Source organism: Amblyraja radiata, chromosome 20 (assembly GCF_010909765.2).
Source record: "Amblyraja radiata isolate CabotCenter1 chromosome 20, sAmbRad1.1.pri, whole genome shotgun sequence".
Classification (NCBI taxonomy): domain Eukaryota; kingdom Metazoa; phylum Chordata; class Chondrichthyes; order Rajiformes; family Rajidae; genus Amblyraja; species Amblyraja radiata.
Genome location: NC_045975.1, coordinates 4,617,102 through 4,633,534, shown reverse-complemented (window position 1 = coordinate 4,633,534; position 16,433 = coordinate 4,617,102). Strand labels below are relative to the sequence as shown.

At 46.2% G+C, this 16,433-nt stretch overlaps 1 protein-coding gene across 1 annotated transcript in view; it reads left to right on the top strand.

The window, feature by feature from the left end:
- prmt3 (protein arginine methyltransferase 3) overlaps positions 1–16,433 on the top strand; it is a 141,141-nt gene that overhangs the window by 41,598 nt on the left and 83,110 nt on the right. Inside the window, exon 10 of the mRNA XM_033038674.1 lies at positions 3,430–3,529. Within this exon, the coding sequence (XP_032894565.1) occupies positions 3,430–3,529 (100 nt within the window). The remainder of the gene's footprint in view (positions 1–3,429; positions 3,530–16,433) is intronic.

The window sequence follows — 16,433 nt, the reverse complement described above, 5'->3', positions numbered from 1 at the left end:
ATCTTCTCCATATTTTCAGAATTTAAATTTATTAACACAAACTGATCCCCCGCAACGTTGATTACACTGCGAGTCGGGTCGGGTCGGGTCGGGTTACTGAAATGGATGGAAAAAAGGCCCACGTTCCGCTCCGTTGCGTACTACACGTCAGCCCATTGCATTTAGAAGGAGTGGTCTATCTTGCTTGCTAGAGGATCTTTGGGCCAAAGTGCCTGTCTCCGCGCAGTACCTCTAAACTACACTACACTGTGGGAAGAGGTCATAGTTTAAGGATAAAGGGGAAATTAAGAAAATTGTATTTGGCCAGACAGTATTTTCCTATAGAGCGTTGCATACCTGGAACGCGATCCCCTGCTTCATACGGGATCTGCCAACCATCACCACATTTACAAAACAACTCAATAATTGGTTACTGGAAAATCAAACCTGTATTCATAATCAACCGTAATATAATCATCTGGCAGTCTTTTATTGTTACTTTTTAACTTTATTGTCTGTTTTGTTATGTTTTTTGTTTGTCTTTTGTTTTGTTTTGATTCTTTTCTTATGGATTGAATGTGTTGTGATGTGTTAACCTGGTTTACCAGAGGGACTACAGATGGAAATTAGCCTATAGCTATAATCTTGCGTATTGCATGCAAATGTTTATAAATATGCACTGTCCTTAATAAAAACAAAAACAAAACAAAAAACTAAAATCTTTTAGGACCGAGATGAGAAAAACATTTTTCACACAGAGAGTGGTGAATCTGTGGAACTCTCTGCCACAGAAGGTAGTTGAGGCCAGTTCATTGGCTATATTTAAGAGGGAGTTAGATGTGGCCCTTGTGGCTAAAGGTATCAGGGGTTATGGAGAGAAGGCAGGTACGGGATACTGAGTTGGATGATCAGCCATGATCATATTGAATGGCGGTGCAGGCTTGAAGGGCCGAATGGCCTACTCCTGCACCTATTTTCTATGTTTCTAAGAGATGGTACGCTGAGGCCTGTGCCAGTGTGCAGACTCTCCTCATTGTTCTTGCCAAAGGCGTTGGCTGCTTAATTAATACGCTTGCTGGTTAAATGATTTTCATTGACTAAGAATGAAGACTTGTGGTACAAGATGGTGCTGGGTTAGTGTCAGATGAAAATGACACAGCATTCAAGTACACTCCCAGTCTTGGTGTTGGGTCTTGTGGGGAAAATGTACAGTCTATTTTGAGCACTTGAGTTCTGCTTGCAGATGTTACCGCTGTGACAGTGGGTATGTAGGGATATCAAGAGCAGCAGAAGTGTAGTTCAATGGTTTTACGGTTCCTTATATTATCACGTTTATGCTAGTTGAGGGAGTGCAGCGTAGGTTTACCAGGTTAATTCCCGGGATGGCGGGACTGTCATACGCTGAGAGAATGGAGCGGCTGGGCTTGTACACTCTGGAGTTTAGAAGGATGTGAGGGGATCTCATTGAAACATATAAGATTGTTAAGGGCTTGGACACGCTAGAGGTAGGAAACATGTTCCCGATGTTGGGGGAGTCCAGAACCAGGGGACTTATTCTTATTTAGAACGGAGACGAGGAAACACTTTTTCTCACATAGAATGGTGAGTCTGTGGAATTCTCTGCCTCAGAGGGCAGTGGAGGCAGGTTCTCTGGATGCTTTCAAGAGAGAGCCAGATAGGGCTCTTAAAGAAAGCGGAGTCAGGGGATATAGGGAGAAGGCAGGAACGTGGTACTGATTGGAGATGATCAGCCATGATCACATTGAATGGCGGTGCTGGCTCGAAGGGCCAAATGGCCTACTCCTGCACCTATTGTCTATTGTCTGAGTTTCTCCAGCATTTTTGTCTACCTTCGATTTTCCAGCATCCGCAGTTCCTTCTTAAACTTATTATGTGCATGTTGAAATAGACTATCTGAAGGGGGATAATTTGAAAAAGGAATTTTTAATACCACTGCTATCATAGCTTCAAACCAAGTCAATAAAATAAATTAATGCGCGGGGTCGTACTGATTGCTTCCCAGTCGGGGAGCAAAAGACTTCAGGAACTTTAACTGGGCTCATTAATATAAAGGCACCTAGCACAAAGGAAATGGAAATTTGATCTAAATATTCATCTTTCAACCTGGGACGGTGGTACATTGGAGGGTGACCTACTCATTTATTATATTAGCCCCTGCTCAGGCAGGGAGATCGAAGTGCCCTGTCAGGTTGAAGAAAAATGTCTCTCATTTAATAGAGTGGAAATTGTTTCCCATGGAAATTCTGCCATCCATTTTCAGTGAGGTGGCCCGTGCATTCCATCTGCCCAAGGTAACCTGTGGTTTGGCTCAAACTGTCCATCAAAGCCAGTTAATCTTTTTTCTCCCATTGTAATGCAAGCAGAAAAAATATTGTGTGGATTCCTGCAGTCAAAATTAAATCTCCCTATCTCCCCCCCCCCCCCCCCCTTTGGGGCGTCACGGTGGCGTAGCGGTAGAGTTGCTGCCTCATAGCGCCAGAGACCAGGGTTCGATCCCGACTACTGCTGCTGCCTGTACAGAGTTTGTCCGTTCTCCCTGTGACCGCATGGATTTTCTCCGAAAGATCCGGTTTCCTCCCACACTCCACAGACGTTCAGGGTTGCAGGTTAATTGGCCGTGGAACATTCTAAAATTGTCCCCAGTGTTTAGGTTAGTGTATGGGGTTCGCTGGTCGGCGTGGACCTGATGGGCCGAAGGGCCTGTTTCAACACTATGTCTCTATACAGAAGGCACCGAGGATACTGGTTTACACCAAAAAATAGACACAAAATGCTGGAATAACTCAATGGGGCAGGCAGGAGAAAAGGAATACGTGACATTTCGGGTCAAGACGGTTCTGAAGAAGGGTCGTGTCCCCCAATGTCACCTATTCCTTTTCTCCAGAAATGCTGCCTGACCCGTTGAGTTACTCCAGCATTTTGTGTCTATCTTCTCCATATCTGTATCCGTAAGATTTCGCAGCTTTCAGCGCTCTATGTGAATTCAAATTGTTGTCAAATCCAACACAGTTGAAAGTAATCATAAAGGGCCTGTCCCACTTACGCGATTTTTTCGGCGACTGCCGGCACCCGTCTTAGCCGCAGCAGGTGACGCCCGTTTGGTCGTGAATAGTCGCCCAAAGAGTCGTACCATTTTCTGGTCGCCGCTGGATTTTCAACACTGCTGCGACTGGCGGCAGCCGGCAAGTCGCCGAAAAAAATCGGGATCGAACCCGGGTCTCCAGCGCTGTATTCGCTGTAAGGCAGCAACTCTACCGCTGCGCCACCGTGCCGCCCGAGGGTTATGGGGAGAAGGCAGGAAAATGGGATTGGGAGGCAGAGATCAGCCACGATTGAATGGCGGAGTGGACTCGATGGGCCGAATGGCCTAATACTACACCTGTAACTTGTGAACCTTTTCTGACAAGATTGTGTTATTTCTGCCCCCAGGGAAAATGATCTGGACGGTGTGATAACGCTGATTCGAGGAAGGATTGAGCATGTGGATCTTCCCGTTCCCAAGGTGGATCTTATTGTTTCCGAGTGGATGGTACGTTATTCTTCAGCGATTTCTGAATTCCACTTCTTTTTTTTTTTTAAATTGGTTTAGTTTAGATATACAGCGCGGAAACGGCTTGGTCATAATCACGTATCGTCTTCCTGCTGACTGGTTAGCACGCAACAAAAACTTTTCACTGTAACTCTGAATGTGTGGAGTACTAAATCATTTCTGTGAGTTGCTTAAATCAGTCAACCTGTGGTGGATATTTATCTAGTTTCACGTACAGTTGGTATAAATGGGTCTTAATTTAGTTTCGTTTGGAGATACAGCGCGGAAACAGGCCCTTCGGCCCACCGAGTCCATGCCAACCAGCGATTACTAACACAATCCTACACGCAGTTGGGACGACAGATGGCACAATGGGCTAAGTGTTCGGCTGGCAACCGGAAGGTAGCTGGTTCGAATCCCGCTTGGAGTGCATACTGTCGTTGTGTCCTTGGGCAAGACACTTCACCCACCTTTGCCTGTGTGTGTCCTTGGGCAAGACACTTCACCCATCTTTGCCTGTGTGTGTGAATGTAATTATGTGAAGCACTTTGGGGTCAATGCAAGTTGACTAAAAATGTGCTATATAAATAAAGAAATTTAATTTAATTTAGGGACAATTTGCACTTACACCAAGGCAATTAACCTACAAACCTGTATGCCTTGGAGTGAAGTACTCTGAAATTACAGATTGGCTCTCCTTTCTTTGGTTAATAATACTTGTACATAGAACAGCACAGGAAAACATAAACATAGAAACATAGAAAATAGGTGCAGGAGTAGGCCATTCGGCCCTTCGAGCCTGCACCGCCATTCAATATGATCATGGCTGATCATCCAACTCAGTATCCTGTACCTGCCTTCTCTCCATACCCCCTGATCCCTTTAGCCACAAGGGCCACATCTAACTCCCTCTTAAATATAGCCAATGAACTGGCCTCAACTACCTTCTGTGGCAGAGAGCTCCAGAGATTCACCACTCTCTGTGTGAAAAAAGTTTTTATCATCTCGGTCCTAAAGGATTTCCCCCTTATCCTTAAACTGTGACCCCTTGTCCTGGACTTCCCCAACATCGGGAACAATCTTCCTGCATCTAGCCTGTCCAACCCCTTAAGAATTTTGTAAGTTTCTATAAGATCCCCCCTCAATCTTCTAAATTCTAGCGAGTACAAGCCGAGTCTATCCAGTCTTTCTTCATATGAAAGTCCTGACATCCCAGGAATCAGTCTGGTGAACCTTCTCTGTACTCCCTCTATGGCAAGAATGTATTTCCTCAGATTTGGAGACCAAAACCGTACACAATACTCCAGGTGTGGTCTCACCAAAACCCTGTACAAATGCAGTAGAACCTCCCTGCTCCTATACTCAAATCCTTTTGCTATGAAAGGCCCTTCGGCCCACAATGTTTGTACTGAACATGATGCCAAGGTGAAAATAGACACAAAATGCTGGAGTAGCTCGAGTGGGACAGGCAGCATCTCCGGATGGAAGGAATGGGTGACGTTTCGGGTCAAGACCCTTCTTCAGACTGAGAGCCACGGTGAACATGGACTCATGATACAACCAGGGTCTCCACCCGAAACATCACCTATTACATCGTTCGATAGATGCTGTCTCACCCGCTGAGTTTCTCCAGCATTTTTGTCCACCTCTGCCAAGTTAAATTCCTTTAAAGGTCTCTTTACCAGAATGCTTTTTTGGAAATTAGATCAGGCCAAAGAAAATGCTGATAAATACTAAGCGACTGTTTAATATTCATTAATTCTCCCTGTTCAATTTAAAAGCAATGGGCACACAAAAGAGCTGGCTGAGCTAATGGCTTACTTTCTGAACAGCATCAGTCTACAACTTGTGCATCACAATGAAACAGTGAGAGATCTCGCTGCTAATGACGTGAATTGTTTCACAGCATTATATTTAGTTTAGAGATACCAGCGCGGAAACAGGCCCTTCAGCCCATCGAGTCTGCATTGACCAGCGATCCCCGCACGCTAACAGTATCCTACACACACTCGGGACAATTTACAATTACACCAAGCCAATTGACTTGCAAACCTGAAGGTAGACACAAAATGCTGGAGAAACTCAGCGGGTGAGGCAGCATCTATGGAGAGAAGGAATTGGCGACGTTTCGGGTCACCCTTCATCCTCCTGGGGCTCCAAGGAATAGAGACTCAGCCTATTCAACCTCTCCCTAGAGCTCACACCCTCCAGTCCTGGCAACATCCTTGTAAATCTTTTCTGGACCCTTTCAAGCTTGATAATATCTTTCCTATAACATGGTGCCCAGAACTGAACACAATATTCTAAATGCAGTCTCATCAACGTCTTATACAACTGCAACATGACCTCCTGACTTCTATACTCAATACTCTGACTGATGAAAGCCAAAGTGCCAAAAGCCTTTTTGACCACCTTATCTACCTGCGACTAGACCTTCAAGGAACCATGCACCTGTACATCCTAGATCCCTCTGCTCTACAACACTTCCCAGACGCCTACCATTTACTGTGTGGCTCCTGCCCCCTTGTTGGACGTAAGGTGTGAAAACGACAGATCAAAGATCATGAAAAATGTAGAATGGTTCATGGTGTTCAAGAAGGAACTGCAGATGCTGGAAAATCGAAGGTACACAAAAATGCTGGAGAAACTCAGCGGGTGCAGCAGCATCTATGGAGCGAAGGAAATAGGTAACGTTTCGGGCCGAAACCCTGAAGGGTTTCGGCCCGAAACGTTACCTATTTCCTTAGAATGGTTCATTGTTAGAATGGTTCATTGTTAGAATGGTTCATTGTTAGAATGGTTCATTGTTAGAATGGTTCATTGTTAGCTTTGGGGAAGGTGACAACGAGGCACTAATATTAATCAGGAGGACAGTGAAACTAGTTGGAGAACTAAGGTGGGGGAGGGACAGAGAGAGAGAGGAAAAGCAAGGGCTACTTGGAGTTAGAGAAGTCAATATTCATACCGCTGGGTTGTAAGCTGCAAAAGCGAAATATGAGGTGCTTTTCGTCCAATTTGCGTTGGGCCTCTCTCTGACCGTGGAGGAGGCCCAGGGCAGAAAGGTCAGTGTGGGAACGGGAGAGGGGGTTAAAGCGTTTGGCAGCTGGGAGATCAGGTCGGCTTAGGCGGACTGAGCGGAGGTGTTGAGCGAAACGATCGTCGATCCTGCCTTTGGATATCCCTATCGCTGCCCCAGCGATGTGTGTTTAATGGGACGGAACCCAAGGTGATCCTAGTGACCAGAAATGAGCTCAGTCTCTTGTCTGCTGCCTTCCTTCTGTCATTATGGATGACTTGCCGGTGCTGCGGGGAGGACAGATTATCAGCGCTCTGAAGGAATGAGCAAAGGCAGCAATCTATGCACTGTGACCAGAGGCGACTGCTTTGATTTAACCAGAGTCACTAAATCCCTCTTTTCATCAGCCTACACTTTGGTATTTGGGTGTAGATTTCTCAATTTAAAACACATCTTCCCCACATGGTCTTACGATCAGCCGGCCACTTGCATCTAAATGAAGAGCAACGCCTTGCATACGTTTAGCATCCTTCATGACCCAAAGCATCTCGCAACCTATTAAATGCTTTAGCACCAGATTATTGTTCAGACCCATGGCAACCTGGGACTACTGGAGTTCCACGGGGAACTGCACTGGGATGTCTGTTGTTTGTGATAGATAGATAGATGGATGGATGGATGGATGGATGGATAGATGGATAGATCTATATCTCTATATCTATAGAGATAGATCTATATCTCTATATCTATAGAGATAGATCTATATAGAGATAGAGATAGATCTATATAGAGATAGAGATATATAGAGATAGAGATAGAGATAGAGATATAGAGATAGAGATATATAGAGATAGAGATAGAGATAGAGATATATAGAGATAGAGATAGAGATATATAGAGAGATATATATAGATATAGATATATATATATATATATATATAGAGATAGATATATATATATATATATATATCTGAAAGACCTGCAGATGCTAGTTTTAATCGAAGATAGACACAGAGCACTGGAAGATAGACAATGCTGTCTTTACATCCTATATATATATATATATACACATATACACACACACACACACACACACACACACACACACACACACACACACACACACACACACACATATGTGGATGTATGCCTATATATGTATGTATATATATTTTTTATGTCTGAAGAAGGGTCTCGACCCGAAACATCACCTATTTCCTTCGCTCCATAGATGCTGCCTCACCCGCTGAGTTTCTCCAGCATTTTTGTCTACCTTTGATTGTCCAGCATCTGCAATTCCTTCTTAAACTGTATATAGATCATAATCATACTTTATTAACCAAGTTTTGCAACGTACAAGGAGTTTGATTTGCCATATAGTTGTACCAATAAAAAGCAACAGGACACACCAAATACATTTTAATATAAACATCCACCACAGTGACTCCTCCACACTCCTCACTTTGATGGAAGGTAAAAAAAAGTTCAATCTCTTCCCCTCTTTGTTCTCCTGCGGTCTGGGGGCCTCGAACCTTCCGTTGACGGGACGATCTTGGCTCCCGTAGCCGGCGGTCGAGCCCTCAGCATCGGGGCGATCAAGCTCCCGCATCGAGGGGATCTCAGCTCCCCCCGCGCTGGGCGATCGGACCCCGGGTCGGGGCTGGTCGAACCTCCTGCTTCGTTTGGAGCTTCCCGACATCAATCTCTACCCGAGACTGCGAGCTCCTCGATGTTAAAATCCGCAGGTCACGGGTGGAGCGTCGATCCCGGGCACGGGGTCGCAGGCTGGGATGGTAAGTCCATGTCCCCGCGGTGGGGCTCAAAGCCAGTCCCGAGCAAGGCCGCCAGCTCCGTGATGATAGGCCGCAGAGCGACCGGAGATACGATCCGGAAAACAATCGCATCTCCGGCAAGATAAGAGATTGATAAAAAGGTTCCCCTAACCCCCTCCCCCACCCCCCACATAAAACAAACCAGAAAACATTAACACAAACATTTAAAACACACTAAAAATAACAAAAAAGACGAAAAGACAGACAGACTGTTGGCGAGGCTGCCATCGCTGACGGCGCCACCCGGTATGTGTATATATATATATATATATATTTGCATATGTATATTTTACACATACATATGTATCTTGGATGTAAAGGCGGCACAGTGGTAGAGTTGCTGCCATACAGCGCCTGAGACCCGGATTCAATCCTGACTACGGGTGCTGTCTGTACAGAGTTTGTATTTTTTCTCTGTGCCTGCGTGGGTTTTCTCTGGGTGCTTCGGTTTCCTCCCACACTCCAAAGACGTACAGGTTTGTAGTTTAATTGGCTTTGGTAAAATTGTAAATTGTCCCTAGTGAGTAGGTTAGTGCTAGTATGCGGGGATCGCTGTTCAATGCAGACCCGTTGGACCTAAGGGCCTATTTCTAAAGTCTAAAGAAAACTGATATGGACGTTTAAGAAGGAACTGAAGATGCTGGAAAATTCGGAGGTGGATAAAAATGCTGGAGAAACTCAGCGGGTGAGGCAGCATCTATGGAGCGAAGGAAATAGGTGACGTTTCGGGTCGAGAACCATCTCCTATGGTTGTTTAGTAAGTTTGCAGACAACATCAAGATTGCTGGTTCGTGGGGTGTGAGGAAGGCTGCCAAAGTATACAGCATGATACCGTTCAACTGCAGAAATGGGTGGAGAAACAGCAGATCGAGCATGTGTGAGGTGTTGCACTAAGGGAGGTCGAATATCAGAGGAAAATCAGCCTTGTCCTCAGCCAACAATCGACCATAGTGGGCTCCACCTCTCTGAGCCATCGGTGGTGGCTCTGCTTTGTTCTGCACCTTCTCATACCTCTCGTTTCCCTCTCCCCGGACTCTGTCTGAAGAAGGGTGTCGACCCGGAAGGTCACCCATTCCCTTCTCTCCAGAGATGCTGCCTGTCCCGCTGAGTTACTCCAGCATTTTGTGCCTGTTCATGTACTGTACTGTTCTATGTTATATGTTCTGTGTTCTAATTATTTGTTTTAATTTGACCAGTGGCTTTAACACGTTGTAAATGCTGCCAAGCGCATAGGATTTGTAGAAATGGGCAGTCACGGTGGCGCAGCGGTAGAGTTGCTGCCTTACAGCGAATGCAGCGCCGGAGTCCCGGGTTCGATCCTGACTACGGGTGCTGTCTTTACGGAGTTTGTACGTTCTCCCCGTGACCTGCGTGGGTTTTCTCCAAGATCTTCAGTTTCCTCCCACACTCCAAAGACGTGCAGGTTTGTAGGTTAATTGGCTTGGTATAAATGTAAGCTTTGTCCCTAGTGGGTGTTGGATGGTGTTAGTGTGCGGGGATCGCTGGTCGGCGCGGACCCGGTGGGCCGAAGGGCCTGTTTCCGCGCTGTATCTCTAAACTAGACGAAAGCTAAATCGTGACCACAATTGCAGGTACATACGATCACAATTTTTAATCCTGTGAGGATCTTAAACAATTAACTTAGACTTCTACATTTATGTTAATTACTTCTGCAGAAGAATGTATTTCAATCCTCCTTTACAGAGCATCTGCAAAGAGTTAGTGTTTGTTACCGGGGGGGGGGGGGTTATCAGATATCAGTCTTCGCCAGGCGAATCGCAATTCAAGCTCGAGTACTTATCAGCGCCAAGTTCCGGTACATTTACCCGGCAAAAAAAAAAATAGAGTCTGGCCTTAACTCTGATCATTGCGGTCGGTGGCTCTGGAATGGAGTTCCGTCTGCTGGGCTCGATAACTCGCCCTTCTTCATCGTGGCAAACTGCAGAGGACAGAACTGCTGACCATGCGAACATTCAGATCCAAGTCACGTCGTGTTTCATTTTTTAGTTTTCGAGATGCAGCGCGGAAACGCCGGCCCACCGTGTCCGCGCCGACCAGCCCTCCCCACAAACTGACACTATTCCACGCATGCGGGGGGACAATTTTACAGTTACACCGAGCCAGAGTAACCAACTGTCTTTGGAGTGTGGGAGGAAACCGGAGCACCCGGAGAAAACCCACGCGGGTCACGGGGGGATGCACAAACTCCGTACAGACAAGCACCCGTAGTCAGGATCGAACCCGCGTCTCTGGTGCTGTAACTCCACCGTGCCGTCCTTACAGGGGAACTGTGCATCTACTCTGCTTCTGTCAGCGCTCAAACAGAAAGGATTTGTACTTTCCATTTCTTCCCCGACCCCCCCCCCGCTTCTTGATTTATTCAACCCCCGCGACTTCAATTTAAATCTTTTAATGCATTCCATTTCCCTGAAATTCAATCGTAGCGATGAGTTTTTATTGTTTGTGATTTCAAAAGTTCGGAGTGAATATGTATCCAGCATTGGAATATACTGATATAGAAAGCCCCAGGGGTGATTGGCAAGATCTTGCTGAGTTCTCAAAAGCTCATAAAGATCTTGGTTGGAGAAGTGTTTATAGGTTTATATGTTCATGTTATAAGAGCAGAATTAGGCCATTCAGCCCATTGAATCATGGCTGATCTAGCTCTCCCTCCTAACCCCATTCTCCTGCCTTCTCCCCATAACACCCTGACATCCGTACTAATCAAATTTCAGAGCTCTTTTCAGTTTTAGAGATTTGGCGCCGAAACAGGCCCTTCGGCCCACTGGGTCCATGCTGACCAGCGATCCCTGCATATTCACACAATCCTACACCCACTAGGGACAATTTTTACATTTACCAAGCCAATGAACGCACAAACCTGCACGTCTTTGGAGCGTGGGAGGAGACCGAAGATCTCCCACAGTCAGTGAAGTCAGTGAAGACTGAAGTCAGGGGAGAACGTACAAACTCCGTACAGACAGCACCCGTAGTCGGGATCGAACCCGGGTCTCCGGCCCTGCAAGTGCTGTAAGGCAGCAACTCTCCCGCTGCGCCACCGTGCCGCCCACTAATACGGGCGTCAGGGATTATGGGGTGAAGGCAGGAGAATGGGGTTAGGAGGGAGAGATAGATCAGCCATGATTGAATGGCGGAGTAGACTTGATGGGCCGAATGGCCTAATTCTGCTCCTATGACGTATGACCTTATGACCTTCTGCTTTGTCTGTATGGTAATGAAGTAGGTACATATGAAATGCCACATTAAACTTATCATAGTCATTGATATTTCTGTATTTGCTTCTCAACCAAGAGATGTTGATTTGCTGAACAGCAGGAACATGGGGAGCTTTTGACTGCAGTGAACTGTCTGTTAATGTTGCTATAGAAATGGGTATGTTTACAAGCAGAACCATAGTCATTTTCTCTCCATTTTGGCCTCCTCGAAATGATGTTTTTGCAATGATTAGAATGACTGTAAATACTTCAGAAGTGTCGATGAGTTTGGCTGCCTCTGTGTATCCATCAGGTCTATAAACTCACACAGACAATTATGGTTTTGTGTTATATGGCGAATGGACGACTGCCAACACACAATTTATGTATTGTGATTATTTCCCCATTCATTGCACTTTTCTACCTCCTGCAAGAAATCATTTTTATTCAATACAAGTTCACATTTGGATGATATATTAAAGATGGGACTATGCAGTGTACACAAAATTGCTGGGGAAACTCAGCGGGTGCAGCAGCATCTATGGAGCGAAGGAAATAGGCGACGTTTCGGGCCGAAACGTCGCCTATTTCCTTCGCTCCATAGATGCTGCTGCACCCGCTGAGTTTCCCCAGCAATTTTGTGTACCTTCGATATTCCAGCATCTGCAGTTCCCTTTTGAACACTATGCAGTGTAGTTTGGTTTAGAAATACACCGCAGAAACAGGCTCTTCGGCCGAACGAGTGCGCGCTGACCAGCGATCCCCGTTCACTGGCACCATCCCTCATTCACGAGGGACAATTTACAATTTTACCAAAGCCGATAAATCTACAAACTTTGGAGTGTGGGAAGGAACCGGGGCACCCGGAGAAAACCCACTCGGTCACAGAGAGAAGGTGCAAACTTCGTACAGACAGCATCCATAGTCAGGATCGAACCCGGGTCTCTGGCGCTGTAAGGAAGCAACTCTACCGCTGCGCCACCGTGGCGCCTGAGAGTATGTACCAGAAGAGCAGTCATATATTTTCCGATTTGTTATTTTTTAATCATGATTTTTTTTTGCGGAAGTTGGAAAAATGTCACTGATCACATTGAAAGCTAGCTAGCCATTCCATAGCAAGCCTTTTGCCAACTGTAGAGTCCAGGAACTGCAGATGCTGGATTATCAAGGAACGACACAGAGTGCTGGAGTAACTCAGCGAGTCTGGCAGCATCTCTGGGGAACATGGACATATCAGGTTTGCACCCTTCTTTGAGATAGGTGATTTTTCGGGTCAGGACTAAAGAAGAGTCCCAATTTGTGAGTCCCAATCGCAAATTGGAGGAGCAGCACCTCATATTTCGCGTGGGTAGTTTATACCCCAGCGGTATGAACATTGACTTCTCCAATTTCAGGTAGTCCTTGCTTTCTCCCTCTTTCCCCTCCCCTTCCCAGCTCTCCCACAGCCCACTGTCTCCGCCTCTTCCTTTCTTCTTCCCACCACCCCCGCACCCCCATATCAGTCTGAAGAAGGGTCTCGACCCGAAACGTCGCCCATTCCTTCTCTCCAGAGATGCTGCGTGTCCTGCTGAGTTACTCCAGCATTTTTATATATATCTTGGGTGGGAAGATTGCAACCTTCACGTGGTCCGCCCTGTTTCGACGAATGCAATCAACCTGCCGTGCACAATCAAATAACATCAAATAGAACAAGTTGTCCTCCAGCTTTAGGCTGTGCGCAAGAAGAAGAAGATGTCTATCTCCAACTAAATATTTGTCAATTTCTGGCTTCCACGTCTGCCCATTCTACCCATCAAAGCTCAATCTATATTTCATTGACTTCAACAACTCACAATGTTCGACACATGAAACGGCAGCATTATCGCAGTGAAGTCCTCCACTTGCGGGGAGACGTGATGGTGTTTTGGAATTTACGTCAGGCTGCATTGCCCTTATTTTCAACGCACGACCGATAATAAGTTTCAAAAAAGGATAATCTTTCGATGTTCTGCCACTAATTTACCGAGCTGCGATATATCAGCTCGGGAAAATTCTCACGCGGTAATGGAATTAACGAGAGATAAACCCACTGTGCCGGGTTAGGTTCGTTGCCCTGCCTCTTGCTTTGTATATTTGATATTAATCCAGCGAGCAGTTATCGTATTAGGAACCTTCCGTGCCTTCCGAAAAGCTTGCCCAAATTATTGATAATATTTCCTCTAATTACGTAATGCTTCTAAATAGCTGGATTTATTTAAAGAGATTTGCCTTAGTTATATGGATTCATAATTGGGCATCATGTTGGCACAGAAGCAGAGTTTATAACTCACAGCGCCAGAGTCCCGGGTTCGATCCTGACTACGGGTGCTGCCTGTACGGAGTTTGTGCGTTCTTCCCGTGACCCTCGTGGGTTTTCCCCGGGTGCTCAGGCTTCCTCCCACACTCCAAAGATGTACATCTTGGCTTGGTAATAATTCTAAATTGCCCCAAGCGTGTGAGGGATAGCGTTAATGTGCGGGGATCGCTGGTCGGCACGGACTGGGAGGGCTGAAGGGCCTGTTTCCATAGGGCCTTCTCGCCATAACCCTTGACACCCGTACCAGTAAAGTATCTGTGAAATCCGCCCTTTGACAGATCTTGTTTTGGGTCCTGCTGGGGGTCCACAGCCCCCTCCTCACCTGGCAAACCAGGTGGGGGAGACGGTTTAGTCGCCGACTATCCGACCATGGAGCAGGTAGCATGGGATTACATGGTACCCTTGGCGGGGGGGAGGGAGGGGGGGGGAAACTCCCCCCGACCTGACCTGATAAAGGGAATAACGTGAATAACATTTTGTGCAAGATAAAGCCAGTCAAGTCCGATCAAAGATAGTCCGAGTGTCTCCAATGAGGTGCTGCCTGACCCGCTGAGTTACTCCAGCATTTTCAAATGATTTTTTCCCTCTTAAACAGTTAAATAAAGTTTAGCTCCCCTCACAGAAGGCAGCTTTTACCAAGGCTCTTAAATAAGTATTTTCTCTAACCTAAATAGATTGTGATTCGAGCTCATATATCATTGTCATCTCTGCTGACCTACATTCTGGTTTGATGTATTGCAACCCTCTTATCTTCTAAACCCACCTTGGACTTGCCCTGGCTCTAACAACCTCCCTTATTCCCATATCTTACCCTGCCCGCGAACATACTCATCAACGATTCTGGCCTGCAATACCCCCGCTCTTGTTCCACCATCTCACTCGATCAGCAAGGCTCTGTGCTCTCTCTCTATCCTTCTCTCCCTACCCTCTCTCTCTTCTTCTTCTCTCTCTATCCTTCTCTCTCTCTACCTCCTCTCTCCTCTCTCTCTCTTCCTTCTCTCTCTATCCTCTCTCTCTCTCTCTCCTATCCTTTCCTCTCTATCCTTCCCTTCCTCTCTCTTCTCTTTCTCTCTCTCTTCCTCTCTCTATCTCTCTCTATCTTCCTTCTCTCTCTATCTTCCCTCTCTCTATCTTCCCTCTCTCCTCTCCTTCTATCTCCTCTCTCTCTCTTCTCTCTATCTCTCTCCTATCTCTCCTCTCTCTCTATCCTTCTCTCTCTCTTCCTTCCTCCTCTATCCTTCTCCTCTCTATCCTTCTCTCTCCTCCTCTTCTTATCCTCTCTCTCTCTCCTTCTCTCTCTCTCTCTCCTTCTCTCTCTCTCTCCTTCTCTCTCTCTCTTCCTCTCTCTCTCTATCCTCTCTCTCTCTATCCTCTCTTCTCTCTTAATCCTTCTCTCTCTCGCTCGCTTCTCCTCTCTATCCTTCTCTCTCTCTATCCTTCTCTCTCTCTAATCCTTCGCATCCTCATATCCTTCCTCTCTTCTCTTCTACCAAGCTCTCTCGTCTAGCCCTCTCGTCTCTATCCGTCCTCTCTCCTCGATCCTTCCCTCTCTCTCTCTACTACCCTCTCTCATCTATCCTTCTCTCTCATCTATCCTTCGCGCTCCTAATCTTCTCTCTCCTCTCTAACCCTCTCTACCATCTCTCTCTACCCTCTCTCTCTAATCCTCTCTCTCATCTATCCTTCTCTCTCTATCCTCTCTCTCTATCCTCCCTCTCTCTATCCTTCTCTCTCTCTACCTCCTTCTCTCTCTCTTTCCCTCGCTCTCTCTATCCTCTCTATCCTCTCTCTCTCTATCCTTCTCTCTCTATCCTTCTCTCTCTCTATCCTTCTCTCTCTATCCTTCTCTCTCTCTACCCTCTCTCTCTATCCTTCTCTCTCTCTACCCTCTCTCTCTCTATCCTTCTCTCTCTCTATCCTTCTCTCTCTATCCTTCTCTCTCTCTATCCTTCTCTCTCTCTATCCTTCTCTCTCTCTATCCTTCTCTCTCTCTATCCTTCTCTCTCTATCCTTCTCTCTCTCTACCCTCTCTCTATCCTTCTCTCTCTCTCTATCCTCCCTCTCTCTACCCTCTCTCTCTCTATCCTTCTCTCCCTCTACCCTCTCTCTCTATTCTTCTCTCTATCCTTCTCTCTCTACCCTCTCTCTCTATCCTTCTCTCTATCCTTCTCTCCCTCTATCCTCTCTATCCTATCTCTCTCTCTCCTCTCTCTCCGGATTAAACATCTCTTCTTCCACTTGCAGACAGACAGTTTTTAACGTAAATACAAGTTGCTGTTGAATATTTATTGATTTGAAATTACGATGCGATAGAACTTTATTTATCCCAGGAGGGAAATTGATCGGCCAACAATCATAAATACACTAGATACTTGAAACATGACATTAAAGTGGCGAGTGGAAAGGATCGGGGATGTGCAAAGATTGGGGAGGGGGAGGGGAGTCAGTCTACCCCACGACAGAAGGGGGAGGAGTTGTACAGTTTGATAGCCACAGGGAAGAAGGA